This window comes from Lupinus angustifolius, chromosome LG06 (genome assembly GCF_001865875.1).
Source record: "Lupinus angustifolius cultivar Tanjil chromosome LG06, LupAngTanjil_v1.0, whole genome shotgun sequence".
Taxonomy (NCBI): Eukaryota; Viridiplantae; Streptophyta; class Magnoliopsida; order Fabales; family Fabaceae; genus Lupinus; species Lupinus angustifolius.
The window spans coordinates 11,553,421-11,580,258 of NC_032014.1; the positions used below are offsets into that span (position 1 = coordinate 11,553,421).

Sequence of the window (26,838 nt, forward strand, 5' to 3'; positions counted from 1 at the left end):
GTATATCAATAATTTTTCTCTCTTATTTTTATCTTTTTACCTACACTCAAATGATTTCTTCATGAAAATACTTATTTGAGCTCACTTTTCTTCAATTTGTTGGTTGATAAAAATGTCCAATGTAATTTGTGTGATCATAATAAAAATTAGAGATAATGAATAAATTCTCTTACATGTGTATCTATTGATACTGCTTATAAAATATTATGACTTCATTTGAGTTCGTAGCAAAAGTCATAATATCATAAGAATTTTTATAATCATTTAATAGTGATAACATATGTATTTTTGTGTAAAGATTTTACTATGTGGATTTCAATGAGAAAGATAAAATTAACTTGAGATGTTAATTTCAATATTTTATTGTTTATATCGATAGTCATTCATGTTTGAGAAACTCTCAACCATTTCTTAGTTAAATACAAATTTGACAATATAAGGAAAGTAAATGTATATTATTTACTTGATTGAGTTGTTCATCTTATCTAAACAAAATTATATAGTAACATAAGATAAATTTATTACATAAAACATGGTAATTTATATTGAAAATGAAATAACTAAATTTTTTACCTCTAATTTAATAATTGATAAATAATTAATATATTATTTTAAAATAATTATGTGTATTTCTTTATATATTTTTACTAAATATTATTATTTCTCCTCAACTTTCCATTGCACAGCTGAACACTATTAGTTACTTGTGAATGGAATGAAGAAAATTGTCAAATAGAAAAACTCAGAGTCTAAAATTCCTAACGATAAAATATGAGGGTTAAAATCACCAAACAAAGAAATATAGAAAATTAAAAGAGCATTTATGTATTGAGGTCTTAAAGTATGAGTATGAATGACACAATTAAACATATTCATATTATACACTTCATTTACTAGGGTTTCTAATGATTTTTTCTCTAAATCACATGTATCATCTACTAGTCATTTACTAGTCACATGTATTCATATTAAAGGGTTTACTAGTCACAATTACACATATTCATATTATACACTTCATTTTATAGGGCTTCTAATAATTTTTTCTCCAACCACATGTATCATTTACTAGTCCGGTGCAATGCTACTCAACCTTACTAGGATTATGATGAAGCTAATTTCGACCCAATAAAATTATTTGAATAGAAAAACATTTATTAAGATTAATCAAGAATCTCTTACTATTCCACCAAACCCAATTTAACTCGTTTTCAATATGGAGGCATAAACTTTGTATTTACCAAATTTTGGATTTAACCTTGTATTGCTTGAGTATTTGATTTGATATGCTAGCTAGATTACAAAATTGCACTATAATCGTAAACAGCGACGTGTTAGGGAAATTTTGTTTCCATCTGCATCATACACTCCAATTATCAAAGTGCTAGTAGCCTTACTAGCCTAGTGCATCAAATCTGTATTTTATTATATACCCAACAGCTAAAACTATATGGTAAATATTTGAATTCATGGTAACAAAATGTAGTTAATATAATTCATAAGATTAAAATTAAAATGTTTAAACAAATAGTTCTGTACATGAGTAGAGTCTTGATTTGAAAGTTGCAGAAAAAAGAACAGTGAAATCAAATAGAGAGGGATTTAGAATTAGTACACTAATAATTGAGGAAACAGTTAAGTAAGTAAGAAAAAGGAAAAACAAAAGAAGAAAGAGAACAAGGGTTGCACTGCGGAAAGCAGCATAGCTAGTACCTAATATTAGGTGAGTAAAAGAACAAAACATTAATTCCATTGAAAGCTATATTTAATGGACAAAGTTATTTTCTCATGTGTCGGACAAATCAAATCACAATAAAGTAAAAATAAAAATAAAGATTTAATTTTTTGAATTGACGTAACATATTTTAATTAGTACAAGATGTAATTGAATAATCTTTTGAAACAGGATATCCTTATCCATATTTAATTGCTTATGATTTAATGCTACTGAAACAACAATTACATGCAGAATTAGAAGGATGCATTATTCACTTTCTTTTTTACAACTAAAGAACCTATTCACACCAAGTTTGTTTTGTTCTTCAACTTGGAAGCTGAATATAGTGGGATAGAATAAAATGATACCTTTCATTAAGTATGGAGTTAAAGAAAGAACAAAGGAGGGAGTGTAGAGAGTAAAACAGTTGGAGAAAGCAGAGAAAGTTGAACTGTAATAATAGAAATGAAGCTTGTTATAAAAAAGGAATGCTTCAAGATTGTGTCAGATATTTTTGGACAATGAGGTATCTTTCTTTTTTAGGATACAGTCTCTCCAAAAAGTAACAGAAAAGAGGACAGATGAAGATTGAGATTTCACTGTTGGAACTGTTCTCTTCTCTTGTTACATTTTATTTTTAGGTTTATGGGGTTCCACATTAGACTTTGGAAGAGTGCAACTTTTTCTTAGGGTCTTTCACTTTCCCTCACTGTTCCTTTTGCAACCCTTAAAACTGCTTTTAACTTTCTAGAATTTGATTCTACCAAGGTGGGTTAGCCTTTCACTCTGAACTGATTATTTTATTACAATTTCTTTGTTCTATACTTATACATATTTTCTTACGTTATATCATGATTTTAAATGGGTACAACTTTAATTGTAATCATAATTATAATATGCTTATGAAAACTATCAAAACTCCAATATTATGGTTACCATCATAGTGGTGGACCTAGGTCTAAAATCTTGGTTTATATGTGTGAATCTTCACAATTTAACTATATATATTATTTTTGTTTGACTTTGCTTACATGTTCCAGTTCCAGAGGCATGTTTTTGTCATGTAATGCAGATAATCACACTTGCATATTTTTGTTTTTCTCATAAGAAAATGTAACTTGGTTTTTGCAGGTTTCACACTTGAAGTCTTGAATTATTCTAAGACCCTTTTGTTTCAGTTGCAGCATTTCTTCTCACTGAGCCAAAATGGGAAGAGCCACAAGGTGGTTGAAGAACTTGTTTGGTATAAAGAGAGACAAAGAGCACAAGAAAGATTCAAATTCAAGGGGTTTGTGTCATAATCCAGCCACCATACCACCAAACATTTCTCCATCAGAAGCTGCTTGGCTTCAATCCTTATACTCAGAAACAGAGAAGGAACAGAACAAGCATGCCATTGCAGTAGCTGCAGCCACGGCAGCGGCAGCGGACGCTGCCGTGGCTGCAGCGCAGGCTGCTGTTGCAGTAGTTAGGCTAACAAGTCATGGCAGAGACACCCTTTTTGGTGGTGGACATGAAAAGTTTGCAGCTGTTAAGATTCAGACAGTGTTTCGGGGTTACTTGGTAAGTTTATCTTTTCTTTCATTATGTAAAACAGAACATGTTTTGGTTACATTGAACTTGAACTAGCCAATTGCAAATTCTAGGCTTTTAATTACCTTCAGTTATACTTATATGTAAAATGAAATTAGATCCAAAAATCCATCTAAGGATTTAATTTAAGATAGAATATAAAGATGTTATTCGATCTATATAGCTGATTTCACTTAACGAGAAATGACTTTAGTTGTTTTTGTTTTGGATTCAAAATAGGCAAGGAAGGCACTAAGAGCCTTGAAAGGTTTGGTGAAGTTACAAGCACTTGTAAGAGGATATCTAGTGAGAAAAGAAGCAACAGCAACCTTGCATAGTATGCACGCTCTTGTTAGAGCTCAAGCAACAGTTCGGTCTCATAAATCTCGTGGAATCATGAACACATTGAATGAATCACATAGGTTTCAATCTGAATCAAGAAGATCCATGGTACAGATCTCAAATTCTATTATGTCTTCTATAATTTTCATTCCAATATTGGTTGGTAGAGTGAATTGCAACCCCAAACAAACTTTTTTCTTTACAATGTGAGGAGTTTCATTCTATGAAACACAAATATTTCAGAATAGTCATCATGTCTGAGTATTTCCTTATATTAACAATGATGCATGCTAATATTCAAAACATTATTTCTCTCATTCAATATATCTTTATGTAACTCTTATATTAATTTTATATATTATATCATAATCAAACATGTAATATGGCTGTGTGTCTTGTTTTGTATCCATGATTCTTAATAATGTCAATTAAAAAATTATGTCCCAAAATAAGTCATACCTCACAATATTTCTCAATATGTCAAAACCGACTTCTCATCAACCTATTCTCTTTTCTTTTTTATGGAAACAATGAAACATTAAAACTGTTTTTTCAATAAATAAAAAGTAGCCCCAAAACCAACTTTCCCACATTTCTGTGTACAAGGTGGATTTTGGAAAATATTGTGGGGTGAGGCTTATTTTGGGATATTTTTTTTAATTGCCATTACTTTTTTTGTATGATCAAAGGTATTCCCTTACTTTTGGGTAATGAACTAATCACTATGATTGCCCTTTCTAACAAATGTTGCTCCTAGGAATCAAACCTTTGATATTTTGATCTTTCTTAGTATATAGCAGGGCCTTCCACCACTATACTAACATATTGTTAGTGTCATTATTGCCATAAATGTCCACCTTACTTGACCATTGTTAGGCCCAAAATTGCTTAAAATAAAAGAAGAACTCCCATTATCTTAACTTACATATTGTTCACATTTGTTATGATTATTGGTGTAGGAGAGGTTTGATGACATTAGGAGTGAGTACTCAGCTCCAATCTATGGCAGAAGACTATCATCTTCATTTGATGCCACAATGAATAACACCACCAACAGTGTTGAAGATAGCCCAAAAATAGTGGAAGTTGACACTGGAAATGGCAAGCCTAAGTCAAGGTCTAGAAGGACTAACACCTCAATTTCAGATTTTGGTGATGACCCTTCATTTCATGCACTTCCTTCTCCCCTCCCAATCCCATTTCACAGAAATTTCCATGACTCAGAATGGGTACTAGGTGGTGAACAATGCAAGTTTTCGACAGCACAAAGCACGCCGCGCCTTACAAACTCTTGTAGTTTTGGCTCTATTGCATCTATGACACCTAAAAGTGTTTGCACTGACAGCTTGTTCATTGGGCAACATGTCAATTTTGTACCAAATTACATGGCTAGGACTCAGTCTTTTAAGGCCAAGTTGAGGTCTCAGAGTGCTCCAAAGCAAAGGCCGGAACTGGGTCCCAAAAGGAGGCTTTCCTTGAATGAGATGATGGAATCTAGAAGTAGTTTAAGTGGTGTAAGAATGCAAAGGTCTTGCTCACAGATTCAAGAAGCTGTTAATTTTAAGAATGTTGTGATGTGTAAGCTTGAGAAGTCTACAAAATCTGGTAGGGAAACTGATAGAAACTACTTCAACCACTAGTGGTAGTGAATGGTGTTGGTGAACTTTGAGGCATTTATGAGAGAAGTTGCTTTTCTTTGCTTTTTCACATTGTTAGAAATAGTTGTCTTTCTGTTCCCTAGGAAACAAGGGAGAGGATACAAAATAGAAGGAGAAAAAACATGAGAAGGCCCTCATTGTAACTTGCAAAAAAGTTTGGTCATTGAATTATCTTCATATGTAGTCATTGATTATAATCGAATGCATGAGATTTTAGTTGAGCTTGATTTCTTTTCTTACACTAAATAAAGCCTCAATACAATTGTAGGGTAGTAGTTGAATAAAGCTATCCACAAACAAGGTTTTATAGAGAAAAATACAAAATAAGGAACTTAAAACAATTACTTATTATCGTCAAAAGACTACTCTATTAGGTGGGAGAACCTCGTGACTTAAAGTACCACAGTTTGTTATTCTACTCAATATGAGACTCTTAATACTTTCAATAAATGATGTTACAACAATATGGCTCAAACTATACTAAATTCTCTGTTAATCTGGAATAAAACACTCTGGTTTTCCTTTTGTTTTTTTAGGTGTAATTAAAGCTTAAATATGTCCGAGAGTTGTAAACATAAAGTTATTATGTACCCCTAAAAAGAAAAGGAACACCATTATTACATGGATAAAATCATTGAGAGCAGGAATGCCTTACTACAAATCTACTTTTGTTGTTGTCCAACCATTTGAGTCACACAAAATCAGTTATTAGTTAAGCCTAACAACACTGAACTAATTATGAATCAATGATTGGGAATTTGATTTCAGATTGATTGTCAAAAAAAGTTACTTTTTCACCCATGTTTTGCATATTTATGTAATATGTTATGCAGGTTTTCATATATCAATGATTAGGTATTAGAAGTTATTTGAAGAATAACTCCATTAAAAGTGATTTTCAAGACTTATATTGAGCTTAAAGATCATTTGCTATGAATAACATATGGGTATAAAAGCCTTATTATTTGTAGTTTTATGATAAATATGAAGATTTAAAAAAATAATTACTCTTCATGATATATACTTATTATGGTTAATATGTCATATGCATAGTTTTCTTTTCTAACATCTCACAATCATTTAGAAGCATTTTCGTAGGAAGCAGAATACTAACTACAGAGAAACTAAGCTAACAACTATACTTCTAAGTAAGGGAAACTAAATTAAAAGATAATTTTCTTTTCATTCATTGCTTTGATGAATAGTATACAAATCTTAAATAGTGAATAATAAACTCCAATAACTACAAACTTTCTACTATTAACAATTATTTACTTAACTAATATAATAACTATAACTCTCCTCTCTCCTATTGCCCTTTCTAATGGGCTTCAGCCGAACAGCCTATCAACTTTCTACTCTTCAGAAAAACTTGTGCAAACTAGGCTTAAGAGATCTTGAACCACAAGTATAATGGTCATATTTTACATGTATTTGGATATGCTTATGCTTTGTTTAGTGTATATATGATTTGTGGGGAGCACATCTTCTATCTCAAAAATGTATTATTCCATGTATCACTTGCACTGATCGGTCAAAAAAATATTTTATTATTAAATTTTAAATTTAAATATATGTTTTCTAATCAATCAGAGGAAGTGCCACACGAAGTGACATACTTTTGCGGTACAACAGATGTTGATCCCGATTTGTGGGCTATATGAATTTTACTTGAGGTTAGAGGTCAAATCTTGGTTTGCACTCAACTAAGTTGAGTCTAATGAAATGTAATTTAAATAGCCATATGCTAACTTATTGATTAAGTGCTGGTTGTACCAAAAGAGTAGCATGCATTCATTAGCAACTTAGAAATGCAGACACATTCAGTTGTAGCATCAAAGTGTGAATATACTTTAATATGTTCTCAGCTTTCATAGTCTCTCTTATATGTTGTTTATGATCGGAAGATTTTTCACTAAAAAACAAATTTCTAGATACACGGTAACCATGATAAAATTCCTTCTGAAGCATAAAGCTCATTTTATCGCCCAAAGTTGCCTTAAAGCACATTTGTTGATTTTTCTAGTTATAAGCAAACATGACTTTGTGCTATACACCACGGGAAAGGATAAGAGTTTGAACCCGAATATATATTTCATGTTCCACAGCAACTAACTGAATTCTTACTCTTGGACTATTACATTATTGATAATAAAAACTACAGAGAGAAAGAAAATTAGGGAAAAATAGTACTGTTGAGATTTGAGAGATCATGTTTTGGGGCTTAAATGGGTCGAACCTCCATCAATTTTAAGCCCATGTTGCCAGATCTTGAACACACTCCAACCAAGACCCCACAACTTCAGAAAATGTTACTATTTTATATTTAAATGGGTTTGTTTTTATATTTGTGAAAAAGATTATACCACTTCAAGGTTATTGATACTATGAAAATTTTAAAATTTTAATGGGTAAGGTGTCTAACTCTAATCGAGAACTGTCAAAGTAAATTGAGTTGTGATTCTAAATCAAGCAACAAAGATTAAGGACTATGTATGAAACTATCAAATTTTAATATACATGCATATTTATACATCAAAATTTTGTCACCAAAGTAATCCAAACTTAACTTATATCCCAAATCAAAAAATATCCCTAATCCATTCAGAACCATCAATATAGTTTATTGAAATAAATGGTTTAGCTTCCTCATCAGTGAGTTCTCTCGACCATGATACTCTCCCTGCAAACCTTGCACCTGGTCCTGTGCATTTATATTGTCCATAGAATACAGTCCTGGTATTGGTGGTGGACCCAAAATAATACAAAAACATTAGATGTTTAGAACAAACCAGAAACCGCACTCACATGCGCATGCCAATATATCTATAACTATATAAGCTATATATATGTAGTGATGTATAAAGATATAGAATAGTTGATGTTGTGGGATTAGGTGGCTGAGGCATGAGGCTCTTTTCAGACCCTATGCGCATGCTGCTTTTGCCTTATCTACATAAGCATTAAGAGAACCATTTAGTTCTGTGGCAGGACTCCCTTGTATCTATCTACTTACATTTTCAATCAATAAATATATATATATGGTACTCACCATGATTTTAAGTTGTGGGTATAGTATATTTATTGTAGTTGTCAATCATTTGTGTACCATGTACCAACAAATTGTTGATATAGTAATGTAAGGCCTGATTGGATCTCTATATAGGCTAAAAAGTCAAATGTTCAACTCCTGAGACGATCACTTATTAGAAGGGCCAAACACATAGCTAAAATGATTAATTTCATATCCATATAGTGAAATAATACTACTTACACAAACAAAAATGTGTACATGAGATCACAATTATGATTACAATGTGATTACTAATATTTAAAATCATGATTATAATTTTGGACGTGATCCATAATTTAAAATCATGATGAGTTCGGTTCCTATGAGTCACAATCAATTAAATGTGCATTAATTGTTGGGAATTTGAAGTGTTGACACTTATATAAGTTATTAGAGTAACAATTTAAAAAGGTTATAAAACCCTTGTTACAAATATTTGGAAGTTATCTTAAAAAGTTTGTTTAGCTAAGCATTATAGGCACATGCAGATTCAAGAATCATTGAACTTGACAGTGCTCCTAATTTCTTATTCTTCATTAAGTTCTCTGCTATTTTATGTAGTGGAAAGGGCCAAAGGGGTAAGCATATAACACGTAGATTTACACTACATACCATGTAGATATTGCTACAGAAAGTGGACATACATATAATGTTAACTCTCATTCATGGCACATCAGCATAACTAGATACCCTATATGCCTTTATTCTATCATGAGACTGGACTTATTCATTGTTCTGATATAGCATGATGGAGACTGATAATAGAGGCTAACTCTATGTGCTGTTTGTCACTTAGCATAAAACTTAATGTTTATTTCAAGAGTTTACTAAATGATTTGTTAAATGTAAACTTCTCCAAATAAAGGTTGCGTAAGAGATTAAGGAAGTGGCCTACTAAGTGCAAAAAAGGGTTATAGTTCAAAGAATGTAATTCAGAACAGATCAACAAAATATGATTTATTTAGAGCAGCATATTGCCCTTTCCATCAATGAGATGATACTACATCATTTTGAGGTAAAATAATCTTCCCCATGTTTATAAATTGGAAGTAGTAAGTAAACCAACAAGGAGTTGGTCTAGTGGTGTAAGACCCTACTGAATCCCCCAAGGTTGAGAGTTGGTTCCTGGGAGCGACACTTATTGAGAGGGGTAGTCATGAACCCCGAAAGAGATTAGTTTCGTATGTCAAAAAGGTGAAGAAATACTCTTAGTAGTACCAAAAAATTACAAGAATTAAGTTGTGGAATGTAATTAGAATTACTTGTAATCCAACATTTTTTCACAATATTATTTACCAAGGGCCAAGGATCAAAGTTGTTTACACTAAAGACAAATAAACTATTATTTTGGGGGTGCAATTTCATAGGTTTAATCTGAAGATTTTTAAGGATGAAAGAGATTGGAGAAAGGGAAGGGTTGATGTATTTCCATGCAGTCTAGTTGATTATATCTAAGAGGAATAGCAAGTACCCAATAGCTTCATTGCCATTATTGGCATGGATATGTAAATTTTCTCTAGCAACATTATTTCTTAGCTAAACAGAGTAATTAAATTGTAATTTGTTTTGGCTTGTCTAAACTTAATAAAACTACCTAATCAAGTTGTTGCAATTCCAGCTTGAGACACATTTTGATGATCTAAATCAATGATGTGCTATGTCAGTAAACTATTGGTGAGGGTAATATTACCTTCAATGAATTATCTTATATACAACTTAAGAAGTTCAGATATATTTTTGTCTGTACACATTACACTAACTTTTAATTTTATTTTTATGTTTTTTAATTTAATCCCTTACAAATATTTTTGTTAAAATTATTAATAAAATGGTAAAAAGAAATTGCTCACAACATTCTAAAGAATAGAACAATTTTTATAGTAACAAAACATATTTTAATAAAAATAAAAGAAAGAAAAGAGAGATGAACTTACATTTCACGGTTAGGGTCACCCCAGTTATACCAGCCTTTGGGAATAATGATATTGTCCATATAAGTGTAAGCAAAGACAACCCTAGAAAAGGGTCCCCAAGCCCTTCCAAGGTACAGTGCTCCTGAGCCCGTGACCTTACAGTGCACAAAAGAAAAACCTGTGTCCTCTAATAAACTGCCCCTTCCTTGGGCTGTTAGTGCTCCTGTATTTTGTGCTATTGCATGCACGTGACATCCCTAATTATAAGTGTTACCAAAATAATTAGAACACATGTTTTACTTATTATAGTTTAATTTTTTACATACAAATTTTCAAACATCGATAACATATTTTTTTATAATGTTTTTATTTCTTTATATACATCACATTTGGGTATTAAAATACACATCAGTTATTTGGTATAGGGATAAGTCTATAAGGTGTTGCATTATTGGATGTACAAAAAGCATTTCTAGTTTACCTAAGTACATTTTTTGGTTCAACATGTGTGCCAACCTATGCACCTTGTGACAAATAGATATCAGAAAGGTCAAGGACCCATCTCAATGATTAACTATTTAGAGTTTAAAAGTTTTACACTTCCATTCATTAATACTTAGACAATATGCATATGTTTGACAATGCTCCTAAGGGCTTATAAATGAATAAATACAATGGTTAAAAGATAAAATTCCCAACATAAGAAGTAGCAAGTATTTGGACATGTACTTGGAAAACCCATATTTACCAAATGTCAACCTTATTAGATAAAAAATAAATCAAGAACCATGTTTGATTAAAGACAAATTTTTAAAAAAGTCTTGACTTATATGTTTTATAAGCCAAAGAATACTAAGTCACTTTACCCCTGTTTATATTTATCACTCAATTAATCAACTAATGTAAAACTTTTTACACACTGTACTCTACTTGTAATTCACTATTAATCAAAACATTACTCTGTTAATTTATGGAACGGACAGAGGGAAGGAACAAATTAGATTCCATTTAACTTACTTTGTTCAACATACATGACAAGATTAGTTAGAAAATACTGGCATGGCCTAAATCAAAATTAGGATATAGTACAAAGTAAAAGAAACTATTCAAGATTGCAGGTAAATTAAGGAGAGAAAATCTAACCTCAAATAGAGAGAGAGCATTGCCAAATATGAAATCAACAGAGCCTTCAATATAGCAATCCTTGTAGTAGTGTCTACCAAGATGATCATAGAGTGTGTCCTGTGCTCCTAAGAATTTGCAGCCTTGAAAAACTGCTGTATCTGCTGAAATTCTTAATGCCACTGCTTGTTTTCCAACTGCTCCCGGTGCCGGAACCGGGGTAGTGTTCTGCATGAATAATATTTGCTTCTAAGAATATAGGTGTAGCAAAATTTAGTTATAAAAAAGAGGAAGGGGATTGTTACTTTGAATGTTATGTTCTTTGCAATGAAATAAGGTGAATTCACTGCAAAAGTTGCAGAACCATAGGTTCCTAGTGGCTGGCCTCTTGGCCCTGGTGTTTGAGCTGTGTCACCCCATTGAACAATGGTTTTATCTGCTCCTGATCCTTGTATTGTTATGAAGGATTTCAATGGTGGAATGTTAACTTTCTCCCTGTATATAAATAAATTAAAAACACACAATACATAATATTGACAAGGAGCAAATAAGGAATTTTCAGTGAAATGCAATTCACAATTAGTCACATGAATAAGAATAACAAAATGTTAATCAGTCAGAACTTATTTGGTAGCAATTTTCACAGAATAATTTGATAGCATTTTATTTCATTTAATTTAATCAATTCTGTCAAATTTCTAACTTTTTGATGTTGATGTGTAGCATTAAGAAGAAACTTTGCAAAATGTCAAATGAAGAGGAAAAAAAAGAGGACAGAGTTAAAGAAAGGACAACTCATTACCTGCAATTGAGTTAGAAGGAAAAGGACATAAAATTATTATCGTTTTACTATATAATGTAGACATTGCAAACACCAAAATCCACATTTTACAAGAACAAAATGCCAAGGCTATACATAAACTATGGGCACAAAGCAAAAGGAGCAGAATGTAATATGGCTTATAATTCAAGTGGAATTAAAGAAATATAATACTTGTACCCAACAAATAAATAAATATAATCCTAATACTTACGTGTAAACCCCTGCATGAACCTTAATAACAACTCTCACTAGATTGATAAATGGTAAGGAATCAATGGCTGCTTGAATTGAAGAAAAATCTCCTTTTGAAGGATTCTTAGAAACTTGCAAAGTGAGTGAAGGAAAAAGCTTATTTTTTGCTGTCCCAAAAACAGTGTGTTTAAGACCACCAACAAACTTAACCCATTTCATGAACTGTTGTTCTGAAAATTGGACTCTGGTCATGTTTGTGGTTACTCCATTCCCTTCTGAATGCCCTGGTCTAATTCCCTTTGTGTGGCTTTGTGTTGAAATGGGATTTTGGAGAAGGAGAAGAAGTACTAAAACATAGAAAATGTAATGAAAATTTGACATTCTGAAAGGGTATAAGGTGAAGAATGTGGTTGTAGATTAGAAGTGGTGTATAGAATGGTTTGTAGGATAATTTATATATGCATGTTAGTTAGGACATGATTATAGGTGGAAACTGGAAAGTGAAGCTGAATCAGAGAATCAATGACAGAATGAGAGGTCACGGGTGTTTCCACTGACATCTATTACGTGTAAAAAGTTTGCAATATTCATTCTCTTCCTATATATTTTATTTTCAGTGCCTTGGTGAGAAACTAAAATATATGAATACAATGAGACTTTGATGAGGGAACTTTCTAAAAATATTTTTACAACAAATAAATCATTGAAGGAATACTAGATTCTGACCTCATGTTCTTTCCAATAGAATCAACACATTAATCATGATCATAAAATCAAGTAATCAGCCCTGATATTAAACTCACATCAACCTTATTATATATGTTTTTTAACATCAAACTGCAACTAAACAGAGAGTGATAATAGAATGATAGAATTACCTTTGACTGACAAAGCATTTGTTGTAAATGAATAAGCTGTGAAAAGAGGTGTAGTTCATAATTAGAATTAGATGAAAATTGTTGTAATACAATTTCATGTACAAATTTTTACACAACTTTCTTTATTGAAAAAGGAGGTATTTTCATGTTCTCTTTCTAGTTTTTTCCATATGAATTTTTTTTTTTTGTCAAATTAAAAACCTGATGATAACATGTTCATGTATTTCAATAAGAATATAATATATATGCATTATCTCAAAGATAAATAATACAATGACATGCATAAAACTCATACATTCTAGAAATAGAAATATAAGTGGTGGCCTTTAAGTAACAATTTTTACAACAGAGGGAAATAGAGCAAGAGAGATGAACAATCTAAGCCACAGGACCGGTTGCACATTTTGCGTATAAAAACATTGCCTTTAAGATTATTTTAATATTTGTTCGGTCACTTTTCTTTTGTTGTTGTTTTTTGTTTTGTTCTGCCCGTGAGCCCCTCTTCTTGTTTGTGTGTGATCGCAAAATATTCCGGTTAAGATAATGGGTTGGGTTGTGTTCCTATGAAATAGAAAATATATATTACTCTAATCACTTATCTGCACCTGCATGCTGATAATACCTACCTTCAATCATGACCGTCCAATAGTTGGACCGTCATATATAAAATTATATTCTTGTTGTTTTGTTGATTACTTCTATTTGAACACTTTTAATGGCTCAGATTGTTTACCAATTCTAAATTCCAAGTTGTAGGTGAATCAGAGAAGCACTGTCAAGGACTTGGCAGAAGTAACAAAAAGCCAAAGTAATAAGTTCAATAATGTGAAAGAACTTGTATAAAATTAACCACTACTTATTTGGGAGGAATGTCAATCTCCAAATCCTTGCTGTCTTTATGGTTTTTATGTTTTTTTTAGTACTACCAAGGTTATTTACTCACCTTATGAATAAGGAACTAATCTTTTTCAGATGTATGGTTGTCCCTCCCAATAAATGTCGCTCTCAGGAATCGAATTTTTAATATTTAATTATCTTGTGGATCTAGTGAAACCTTACACCACCAACGTCTGGTTTGTTTTTGGTTTTTGTGTGCTAAAGAGGTACTGATTTTAATTTTCTGGTAGATTTTCTGTTAGATTTTCTGTTAGTTTACTATATCCTCCCACTATCACCATTAAGTGGCTTCTAATGCTGGATCATTTTCGTTTCTTTTAAACAATAGTTGTAAATAGCAACAAAATTAAAAGTGAGTTTAAAATATAATTCTGTGCTAAGTTGATAACATTATCACAAGAACTCGAAATATTGATCCTAACTTTAGGAAAGAAAAGGTAATTGATATGTTGTATCGTGATTAAAGGGCCCACTAACTATTAAGAGACAACCAATATGAACATCCGTGAATGCATACTGCATTAGGCCAAACAGTTCCAATCACAAGGTCAATTACACCAGACTAGCATTTCCAAACAAAAAATAAAAAATAAAAACTAAGAAAACTACCCTCCAACTTTTCTTAACAGATTCATGGATTGTGAGCAAAAGCAAGTAGAGCACTCTCGTGTTATATGGAAGAGAGATACAAACAAATGGAATTTCACTAGTCTTGCACTGACCCACTGATAAAAAAATTACCTGTCTCTCTCCAAAAGACCACATGAGAGGAAATGGCATGAGATGATCCTAGATAAAGGCGGCTCTACTTAGTTGGGTCTAGAAATGGTAGATGTATCATGTATGCATCCTTACCACTGCAAGCGGAAAGGATGTTTCCAGGATTTCAACTCATGACATCATTGTCACTAAGCAAACAACCTTATTATTGTGTCAAACTTACCCTGCATGAGATGATCTCATGATCCTAATCATCATAATTTTGTAGTGTCCTATTCATACTACTGATTAAGGCTATTCATTAAAAAGAATTATATTCTCATGCTATTTTTACTCACTTTTTTTTACATCTACTTTAAAGCAAAATAATTGATCAGTTTTTATAAAGCAGATGCAATAGGATCTGTGGGACAGAAAGTGTGAGGATATTTTTTACATTCAGTGAACTAAAAAGCATCATAGACTTTAAAGATGGCTTGATGGGTAAGTTCATATACTTTAATAATAATTTAAACTACTAGGAATTAACATCACGGATGTACAATAATGGCACGGTGAGCTTTACCAGTTTCCTTCCAAACCATTATGGCCCCATCTCTAGCACTTGATATTAAGAGTCTCTGGTTTAACTTAACAGAAGCCACAGAGAATATAATCTTGATGGTAACTGGCAGAATCAGTGGCAGCAGCTGCAAAAACTGCGGTTGATGTCACTTCTCAGCTTTGTTTTTGTAAGAGAGCGCCATTTTCTCTCCTGTTAACAACAGTAGAAAGTTAATTACCACCTCCCTATATTCTAAACACGTTGGAGAATTCAAAGAGAAGTAAGCAATAACCAACAGTGCTTACAAACTAGAAAGCCACAAAAAAAACTCAACCCGAAAAATGTTCATGCAACAGGAGATTTAACCATTGAGGTGAACTTCAGTTTAAGTATTTAGCTATAAGGTTGCTACTTAGTGACCAAGAGGTCACAAGTTCAAATCTTGGAAAAGACTTCTCTACTTGTGGGATTAAGGCGGTGTATATCTACCCTCCCCAAAGGCCCAAACCTCACTAGGTGGGTGCCTCATTCATTGGGCGCCCTTTAACTACAAGCCAATAAACAAAGTATTATAACTATTAATATGAATAAATTTCATGTGATTCAACATAAATGTAAGGAATAAGTATACTGATTTATATCATATCATTATGGAACCAGCTCAATCTCCCAGAGTACTAGAGATAAAAAGAAAGAAGAGGCAAACTTCATACAAAACCATATCAATCACCCCAGAAAGAATTCTCTGGATTAATAAACTTCGGAACTTAGATGGCATTTTTATTAAACTTGGGACTTAGAATAGTTCGAGTGCATATTGCCTTTGTTACCATGTACCTGGTGAAAGATACCGTTCTCTGCATTCCAAGGAGAAATTTCACCGCAACCAGAAGCCACATAAACAAGAGGCCTAGCAGTTGAAGATTGAGAGGAATTTGGAGGACGAAGAAAGCGACATATTTTGTCTTTAGGAGAAGCAACAGAATACTGCAAAGAGTTCACAGGTATAAGAAACCAATGATCCCAAAGAGTAAGAACTCCCCTGGATGACCCTGATACAAACCAATTATCAGAAAGCCCTGATGACAAAGAAGAAACACCGCTCACCTCAGGAGTAGCTTTTAGGGTCCACATGGTGGAATTTGACCTAGTATCCCACATATGAATACCACAGTTCTGGGTGCTGTACTTGATGGTAAAATTATGGGCAGGGTAATACAAAAGGCTTAGCATTGAACCTTCCTTGATGTCCTTCTTTGTGATATCAGAAATACCAGAATACTTATCAACATTTCCTAGACCTCTAGAGATATGACCAATGGAAAACATATTAATCCATCACATGCTTCATCTATTACTTGTGCAGAACCCCAAAGCAATGCTGAAAAATAATGACATGCTTTCATCTAGGTGATAAGTTAGCCTATACCTGAATGTGATGTCTTTTTCCAGCTTTCTATAATCCCAAATTTTGGCTGTAAATTCACCAGATGCACTCACAAAGAAGCCATTATCAGTGGAAATAGCTACATTATTGATGGCTGAATGGTGCTCCTGCAGGTGTGCAACCAAAATACTACGGGGCTTCTAACCACAATCAGGAACAGATGTGTGAGCATAAGATGGAACTCCTGATAGATCAGTTTGTGCAGTCGTACCTTCGAGTGAAATTGAACTACCTTTAATATTAGCAGACAATCCAACATCTTGAAATATGCTACCAACATAGGCTGTCTCATTTTCCCTGCCATCTGGCTCATACATCACTCAATAGAACTTTGAATCATCACTAATGCCAAAAGAACCTGAAACTGGCTCATGCACCATGCATGGTGTGGAAGATGAACTGACACCCAGAGAACTCATTTGTAGTGGAAAATCAGATGCCTCAGGAGAAATTCCCATTGCATGTCTGTCCATGTTGAAAGAGTACAAAAGGTATCCTTCTGATAACTTTTCATATGCCAAACTGTTTACATCATTAATATATGATGACATAAGTCTTGAAAACTGTAACTTTACCAAGCATTGAGGATCACACCGTGCTGCCATATTGCTATCATTATGGATAGAGGTCCCAGTATATTTCAATTTTGCCTCACTTTATCACAATCAGTTAGCTTTGGTTTTTGGAAGCCAGTGGCAACAGGCGTGTTGAACACTTGAACCCCGGGACCATGTTGCTTGTCAACCCAATTCTTAAACGAGTCTAACTCCTCAATTCCATTTTTCAGTAAATCCACTTCGCCTAGTCTAGATGGTGATGATTAACTATACCATATTTTTCTGTCTTTCTAACATGTCTGAACTCCTGGAGTTCTCTAATACATCGTACAAAACATGTTTTGAGATAGAAGGTCTTAAATATGATAACAGAGCTTGCTCGGAAGCAAGTGATACAGGTTGTCTACATAGGAAAGCTCGTGCAACAGGAGCACGGAAAACACTGGAAACTACTGCACCCAAACTCTCACTGCTCGAAGCATTGAAAGAGACAGCTGATCTTCATACTCATTCACTAGGACAAAACAATAAGGGAAAGCCATGCTCTATCATTATAAGCAGCATCCTCTTCATGAAGAACCCACTTTTGCATAGAATAGCTAAACAACTTATGCCTATAACTATCACAGCCTCTGTCACTTCACCTAAAACCTGCTCAATATAAGGTAATAGATATTTTTCTACACTTACTTTCCCTACCCAAAAAAAGCAGACGTACACAAGCTTGTCATAGAATTATGGACTTAATTGCTCATCCCCGTCATTTAGGATAGTAGAGAGGATTGGTAAGAGAAAGCCATTGCTCTGTCTCTTCCCAAAGAAGCAACACATTTTAATGATGTTCTGCAAAGTGCTCTCCGAATGTCTAGTGTTTGCTTTGGATCCATAACAAGTTCTTGGACAACCTCTGCAATAGATTTCTTCAGCTGCACAAGTTGCACATTTTTCACATCAGTATTTATCAATACCTTTTGTGGTGATCTCAATTCATTAAGACTATCCTCCTCGCACAACCTTATTGAGTGTATCAAGAATCCATAAGCAGTTAGTGCCAACTTAGCTATATTGTTGGCATAACATATTCTCACACTTTTCTCTGGGTCATCAAGAGGCATAGAAAGCATTGGAAGTATATATTTAGGAAATATCTGTGTTATTAAAATGTCACACAAAGTCTCTAAAGCAGCACAACACAATTGCAGCTGGACCCACAATCAAGATGATAACATATGAGGTAAAGCTCTGCAAATGGTCTTCGTCGTCAATATATAATCCGAAAGCCTTCAACAAGAGCACAGCTTTCCTCCTAACATAAGGCAACTTGACATTGCATATGCAGGAGAGAGAAAAGTGATCAAAACCATGCCTTCATATTTCATACTATCATTTGGCAATGGTGAAAAAGGCATTCCAAATGGATCTGATTGACTGTCATACTCAGACATCAATGAATTCAACACATTCAAAGTAATCCTTTTTAGGAAGGGGTGATCATTTCCTCAAAAGTCAAAAGGTATTCGAGATAGTATAAAGTAGCTCACAAGGAGACTAAAAAGTGTGCATATTTTCAACACAGGTAGAATTGGATGTTGGGTGCCAGATGGATCATTATTAATTTTAGCATCACTTAGTAGAATACCAATATCGACAAGAAGTTCATAATGATTATGAAGTCCATTTTCCTAACTTCATAACTTCATACCAATATCTGTTCAAGTATCTCCTGGAAAGCACTTTGGCACAACAAAACCTACATTGACTGATCACACAGCAGGCAAGGGGTGGCATGTGAGTTTGAGGAAGCATCATTTGTTCATTATGATCTAAAATATTTCAGTAAAGTAGTACAGCCCTTTACCCTCATATCAGATTGGTCAGGGTCCAGCAGCAGCAAACATCGTGCAGAAATGGTGAACAATAAGTGGGGAACACAACTGCAGCATACTCCTTTAGGTAGCCCTCAGCGTAAAATTGTGACTCTGGTTCTAACTGAATCATGCGTTCTATCATATTATGAACTCCAGGATCTGGCATCTGCACACATAGCGAATACAGTATTCATAACATTGGAGCACTGAGTCATCAAAAAGCGATGGGGGAATCCCTACTGATGAGAGGACCAAACAACAAACACACACAGATACACAGTCATAAACAGAGAGTACTTTCTTAAACAGTGGCCTTCCCTCAAGAAGAAGTTCGGCAATTACACACCTGAAGTAGTAAAATAGTAGTGCACAAGGCTCTCACCTGAAAAGCCGACCCTTTCTTCTCAATGAGAGTGAGGGAAGGTTGAGTGCTTAGTCAATCATGCACATTATGGAAGAAATATTACCTTAAAAGGTATGCTGCTTTATCTGTTTCTTGCTGACCAAATAAACGCAATATTCATTCGGAATTTCACTCATTGTTTACCTCAATAGACTTAGTTCATGAACCAGGTGAGTTGAATAAATGAGCCAACTTGACTCCTTAGGTTCATGAGTTTATCTAACTACAAATGTATTGTTAGGACTTAAGCACATGAGGAGAGTTCAGCCCAAAATACTAGTCTATTAAGTAGGAGAGACTCATGGCTTAAGTACCATATTTAGAGTTTGCAATTCTACTAAACGTGGGACTCATATTGCCACCCCTTTAAGGGCCGACGTCGGTAATATATCTCAATCCATGACACAACTCTCAATGAAAACAACAATTGTTAGGACTTAAGCACATAGGAGAGCTCAACTAATCGTTGTTTCCAGATACGGTTGCCGGTTGACATCTCTTCTAATTCGTCCATACGAGAAGCAAATTGTTGTGTGAAGGAATCAATACCTCGACAAAAGCCAAGGGGCAGATCTTGGGCCACTCCACCTAGTCGTATGAAACTGGCATGCATTCCCAAAAGACTAGTCTATTAGGTGCGAGAGCCTCATAGTTTTACTATATTGAGTTTGCAATTATACCGTGTGACTCCTAACATGTACCTACAAACACAGCTAGAACATATTTTCCAGCAATTTCCCTAGAATGCCGTGAATAATTCCAAATGGTAGGACCATAATTGAAAACCATACCTCAAAGCTCAAACTATACATTGCACTTAAATCCAAGATAGTAATTTTATTTTACTTAAAGGGCCAGACATGAGAGTGATGAATGGATCGAAAAATGTGGTTGATATGAGAGATACGGAGCTCGTAATCTGCGACATCGATGAAATCACGGCGTTTGAAATAAACCTTGACGAGACCTTGGTCGTGTTTGGACTGAATTGTTTTGATGAAACGACCGCGCTCTAGAACCTCTTTCAGAACGATATTATACTAAATTTATATTAGAGGAGTCTGACTCTACATTGTGAACAAAAATAAATGGAATAAATATGTTTGGGTTTTGTAAGTTTTAACCTTCTTTAATTTGAACATATACCTTGTGTGCCATATCTTATTCAAGCGGAAGTAGGGCACTAATTAAATTAAATAAATAAGAATTCATACTCTTAATCAGTTTTATATATTTCAACTGTATTATTTATTATTTATATTTTATTTTTACTAGCGTGTTGACATGCATTGTCGTGTCTGTCAACCTGCTTTCCTATCGTTTGTAATGTATAGTTTGTATTTTATAAATTCAAATATAATTTTTTGCGCTAAATTTACGGTTGAATTTATTCAATTGGTCTAATATTCAATTTTTTAAATACACTTTTAAAATAAGAAGATAATAAGGATAAAATAAGAAAATAATATTATATGATTTTTTGGTAGAAATAAAAAGATATTGAGGGTAAAATAGGAAAACACAAATTACACTATGATAGGTGGTTATTTTGTGTTTTCGCTTTATTAATAGTATAGATAGTTATGAGTTTTATATATTTTTACCAATCAAATTAAATAAATAAGAATTCATAATCTCTGCATGAGTTTTATATATTTTCAATGCATTATTTATTATTCATTGTTTATACTTTCATCAGATAGTGTATGAAATTTATATATTTCACTACATTATTTATTATTCATATTTTATTATGATCGATGATATTTAAAAAAATAATATAAATAAATAATATATTATGTATAAATTTTTATACTAAACTAGTTTCCTTCTTGTTCAAATTTATTTTCTAGGTTAGGATTTTTTATTTATTTTGATCTTATCCATCGATTTTTATTCATAGTTCTTTCCATTCTCAATTTTTATATTATCAAGTTTAAAATAAAAATTCTACAAAATTCATCCGTAAATTTCTAAAAATTTACCATTAAAAATATTTTTTAAGGTATAAATTAGCTTTTTTATTTAAATTTTCAGGTTCAAATAGAAAATAACTTTAATAACCTATTTGGATATGGGAAAAGATGAAGAAATAACTTTAAAAATAAACATAACTTAGAGAATGTTCTTCCTTCTAACTAAAGGGAAGTCTATATATAGAAGACAACATGATCATGAAGGGAATGAGTATGGATGTATTTGAAAGTTTGAACTTTTTTCACTCCTACTATCTATCCCATAGTTTGTATTAGTTTAGTTTTGGTGCCTATATAGATTTAAAAAATATATGTAGGTTAAAAATTTGGTTATTGGTATATGCTTTTTTAAAATTCTAAACTTGATGGTTAAACTCTACTAGAGTCACAATAGTGTTGAGGAGGTCCTTTACTATGGAAAAGGTAATAGGAATGAAAAATGAAAGAGTTGTTTTATTCAACACAATTATGAAATCTCCCCTCTCTCACATCAAACCTCGAAACCCATAAGAGTTGATTCATATTTTGTTTGATTTTAGTTGTTCTTAACATAGAACAACTCCTACAATTTCCAAAGTATAAGGACTTAAAATTAAAACTTTTAAAAGTCATGTTAATGAATGCTCTATTTAAGAATAGAAAATAGAAACATTAATCGTATGGAAAATTGTAAAAAAATTATAGAACTCCTTCTTTACTCATTGAGAAATATGTTGAACATTTTTAAGCATTTAAACTTGTTTCAATTTTTTTAGAATGAAGGGAAAATATGAATTATTCATATAATGGGATTATGATTTTTTTTCTACTTTTCTATAAATATTAAATTTAATACCTAGATTTAATCTAATTATTTTAGTTGGTTCATATGTCAATTTAATCAAAAATATATTAGTTGTCTTTTAATAATGTTGATATAACAAAGTTGTCATTTAACCAACTTGCAAGTCCAATAAATATAGGAGATTGTGAAAACAATTGTAATATTCATGTAAGGAAAAAAACAAAGAAAGAGAAAAAGGCTCAAGCAAGCTAGTGTATCATATAGAATTAAATGAGATTGATTTTTTTATTTGAATAATCATATTTTCTTCTTGTGGCATCTTAATTTCAATAAAGTATTGAGATTAGATAGTTTATGTACTGATATTGTAAGTAATTGTTACACAATTAACAGATCATTCACATTTCATGCATTAAACTTTATTACACTTTTAATTAAAAGTATTAAATATACATGATACCTATGTAGTGACCGCATAAAAACTTTAAACAGACCCAATATCATATCAAACTCTACTTATAAGTGCCAACAAATATCCAATCTGAGAAATTAAATTTCCCACGTTAAATTTCCATTCATCTACTATGTCTAGTAGTTCTGACGAATCATGATTATCTAATAGACCCCTGCAAATATATGCTAATTAGCAATTATGGGGGTCTTATACTCTTATCAAATAATTAAGCATGGACCTTATTCTCACGGGCCATTGTATGTAATGAACAAATTAAGGTTTTTTTTGGAGTTATGATGGAAAGAGAACTAAAGAGATTGAATAATTCATACAAATTATACATCTAAGCAATTTAGAGTAAAGAATGGAAAAAAGGGAAAAGAACGTGAATGTAAATTAAGTTAAAGGGGTGTGAAATTTAGATGGAATGAGATTAAAGTAGTGATATTGCAATAACTATTGTTTATTTCATTTTAAAAATCTAAAATATAATTAATAATGAGAAATATATAAGAATATAGTTATAAAATTTTACTAGAGTCAATTTGAGATTTTAATATGTTTATTTTTAAAGAAAAGCTCAAATTGAGAAACCATAAAAATGAGCATATAAGGGTTTTAGATTAGAGGGTGCAAAAAAACCTCCATAATCATTATTTTTCTTTCTCTCAACTTTCAAATAAAGGAGATACTCTTCTCTCCCACCCGAACAAACAAAGCTATACATACTAATTAACCAACGGTGTTTGATATGCTATTTGAATAATTAAAGAAATCTACTTGGACGGCAAAGGTTGCTGCTACTTCAACCTACCCTTATACTTAACTTATTATTTAATAGCATCAAACAAGTATTTTACAAATAGTTAAAGCCTCAAGGTGAGGTGACTCAAAACTTTCCCATTTTGTGCATAAAATAAGCAAGCAATCTCTCACAAAGTTGAAATTCAAAAATCCTTTTGTGTAGAAATGGAAGATGATCTAGAACCCCTAAGAAAGTTCTCTCTTTTAGTTATTAAAGAAGCAAAAGATGACCCTCTTGAAGTTTTCTTTGATATTGTAGCCTTTGGAGAATATAATATTCTATGGCTATCTAAACCTACCCCAAAACTTTTGCATGGTTTCATTTTCTTTCTATAGGGTTTCTCTTTCTTTGGAAGATCTTCTATACTCTGAACCCGAGCTAATGAAGTGAAAGATTGAGCCTTCCCTTGATAAAACATAGACAATCCTCTCCTGCACACGCCATTATGAATTATTTAAAATGTCAACTTACACTATAACTTACATGTTAAAGTTGATAATATATAGGAAAAAGAAAAATCATTTATAGTGGTGTAAATGGATTTTTTAATGTATAAATAAATTGAATTAAAATTCACAAGGGTATACACTATAATGGAATTTATACTTACTTCAAAGGGAGAATATTCATGAGATCTGATAATTCATATAAAGATCCATTTGATTGTGATGATGAAGATGAAGATGAAGATGAAGTTGACAAATAAGATATTGAGGAAGATGCATATTCAGCTAACTCTGATGAAGAAAATGAACTAGTAGAGTTCATTGAATCTTCTGAGATGGATCCAATGGATTTTGAATCAGATATATTATCATCAAAATTTTCCTTAACATCCCAATTGGTGTTCCTAGCATCTGTGCCGCTTATGAATTCCCTCACATTCATTTCGCCAAACCTTTGACAAGAATATAAGAAGAAAACGAGAAGAAAGAGATAAAGAATTGGAACGTGCCTTCACTGTGTTGAAGCTTATCCGTATATATACCCTACACATTGATTACCATATAAAATATATTATATATATAATTAACTATTAAATAAAAATAATATAAATATGGGATATGATATTTTTAAAAACTCTTATATCGATGTGATATAAAGATATTAAGCATTTTATATTCTTTATATAAATAAATATCATAACTATGATGCAAAATTAATACCTTATCTTCCATATCCTATTAGATTAGGATATAAAAGATAGGACTAAATTTGAAGACATATCCATATCCGAGTCACCTTCATAACTAACTTTTTATCATTATTTTGGGGATGAAATTGAGGCCCTCGTCAACTTTGCTTCATAAAGCCATGGCAGAGGTATATATATTCCTACATTTTAATGCATCATTTGTACATTCCATATTTCCATGTTATTAATGTATATGATAATGCGATTTTATTCATAAAAGTAAAGGGACAAAACACAACAATATTACATCTGTGCGTATAATGCTTGCTTCTTTGCATTTCTTTTTAGGTGATTATTATTATTATTATTACTGGGATGTAACTGTCACATTGGTATATAGACACTAAGTTTAATTTAAATGGTTATAATGTTAACAAATATGTAATCGCTTTCGCACATTTTTAAAATAACCATCAGTAAATTTAAGTTGATTTATAATATTTAGGTGAGATTATGTAACTCATACAAATTATACATCTAATAAATATACTCTATGTTTATTATTCATTCCATATTTTAATAATCTTTCACTTTCCTTATAAGCGAAAAAGTAATTTTGGAATGTTAACATATTTTATATTAAATCTGGAAGTAATAGTCATTTTTACCTACTTTTATTAATCTGTATGAATTAAGGAAAATAACTTATAATTAAAGACGGGTGAAATAATATATATTTTTTGTTTCCGAGTATCTTGATCCTATTAGGTAAATATAACTAATATCTTAATGTGTATGAATTAAGTAAAAAATAACATAATTATAGACGGATGAAATAATCATTCTTGTTGTTTACCAGTATCTTAATCCTATTAGGAAGTTATATACAACTAATATCTCAAATGTCAACATATTTTTGTAATATTAAATATATAAACATATTGCATTAGTAAATCATATTTTCAAATAAGATATCATTTTTTATATTATAAATGTTATTCATTTATATTATGTGTAAAGAACTAATCTCTTTTAAAATTTATAAATACTTCTTTCAATAAATATTGTTCCCAAGAATCAAACATTTGACATCTTTGTACTATTGTTAAAATTGTACACTACCTTTCCCATTTTTTAGTCTAAGAGAATCACCCATGAACACGTCAAAAAAAGTAAAATATTGATGAGTTTTGACAAATTCTTCAATTCCTTTTGGGGCAGCTTCTAGTCACTTCCAAGCTTTAATTTATTTTACTCAGTTTTTTTCTCAGTAAACTATTCAACCCACGTGTTGCGTGACTGTTACACATCATTCGACACGATGGCATAATCCCATTGGTTGAACATTTTCCACGCATCACGCGAACTCAATCATGCCTCTTTAGCAACAAGGACTTTTGTGTAGGAATGGAAAGTTATATATGTTACGATATCAAAGATTTAATTTATGAGGGATATTTATTATATTTGAGAAAAGATTAATTCTTTTTGAAGGATACATTAGTTATTCAAAAAAATCATGTCTTTTTCATATTAAATCAACTCATCACCAACATGGCCTATTCTTTCTTCACAAGAAGTATTAGTTATTCTTCGAATACATAAATAAATATCTGTATATATAGTGATAGAGTGGTTATGTAAAGAATTAATTAAGCAAAATAAATCACAAATTCTCGAAATATTATCAAGCTGTTTGGTTCTAAAAATATGGGAATGATTAGAGGATGCTCTTGCATATTTTACTTTAGTCAGACTCAATATTATTTGATTATAACTTATTTTTTTTAGAAAATAATTTATATACATATATTTTATATTGTTAACATATCATTTATATTTATTGATTAGACTCTTACTTTTTTTCCATATTTCCCTCTCACCTTAATTCTATTATGTTATGTTTGGATGAAGAGAAAAAAGTAAAATAAAATACAATATGATCTGGTATTTAAAAGCCT

At 31.9% G+C, this 26,838-nt stretch overlaps 3 protein-coding genes and 1 pseudogene across 8 annotated transcripts; 1 reads left to right on the forward strand and 3 right to left on the reverse strand.

Annotated features, from left to right (window-relative positions):
- Nucleotides 1,937-5,511, forward strand: LOC109349835 (protein IQ-DOMAIN 14-like). Of its 6 annotated transcripts, none has more exons than XM_019590847.1 (4): nt 1,937-2,240; nt 2,893-3,277; nt 3,527-3,736; nt 4,588-5,511. In XM_019590847.1, the coding sequence occupies exons 2-4, from the start codon at nt 2,921-2,923 to the stop codon at nt 5,266-5,268; spliced, it is 1,248 nt and encodes a 415-aa protein (XP_019446392.1). In that variant the 5' UTR covers nt 1,937-2,240; nt 2,893-2,920; the 3' UTR covers nt 5,269-5,511. The 6 variants fall into 6 exon arrangements, with proteins under 6 accessions (XP_019446392.1, XP_019446388.1, XP_019446387.1 ...); XM_019590843.1 differs by having other exon boundaries at nt 1,938-2,240; nt 2,846-3,277; XM_019590842.1 differs by lacking the exon at nt 1,937-2,240 and adding an exon at nt 2,268-2,482 and having other exon boundaries at nt 2,846-3,277.
- On the reverse strand, nt 7,765-12,983 carry LOC109349836 (probable pectinesterase 53). The gene is made up of 5 exons (XM_019590849.1): nt 12,429-12,983; nt 11,700-11,889; nt 11,416-11,622; nt 10,294-10,529; nt 7,765-8,022 (listed from the first exon to the last, which is right to left on the reverse strand). The coding sequence occupies exons 1-5, from the start codon at nt 12,788-12,790 to the stop codon at nt 7,869-7,871; spliced, it is 1,149 nt and encodes a 382-aa protein (XP_019446394.1). The 5' UTR covers nt 12,791-12,983; the 3' UTR covers nt 7,765-7,868.
- Nucleotides 14,559-20,512, reverse strand: LOC109350453 (annotated as a pseudogene).
- LOC109349837 lies at nt 23,718-24,709 on the reverse strand. Its single transcript, XM_019590850.1, has 2 exons — nt 24,353-24,709; nt 23,718-24,173 (listed from the first exon to the last, which is right to left on the reverse strand). Exons 1-2 carry the CDS (start codon nt 24,628-24,630, stop codon nt 23,885-23,887), a joined length of 567 nt encoding a protein of 188 aa, XP_019446395.1. The 5' UTR covers nt 24,631-24,709; the 3' UTR covers nt 23,718-23,884.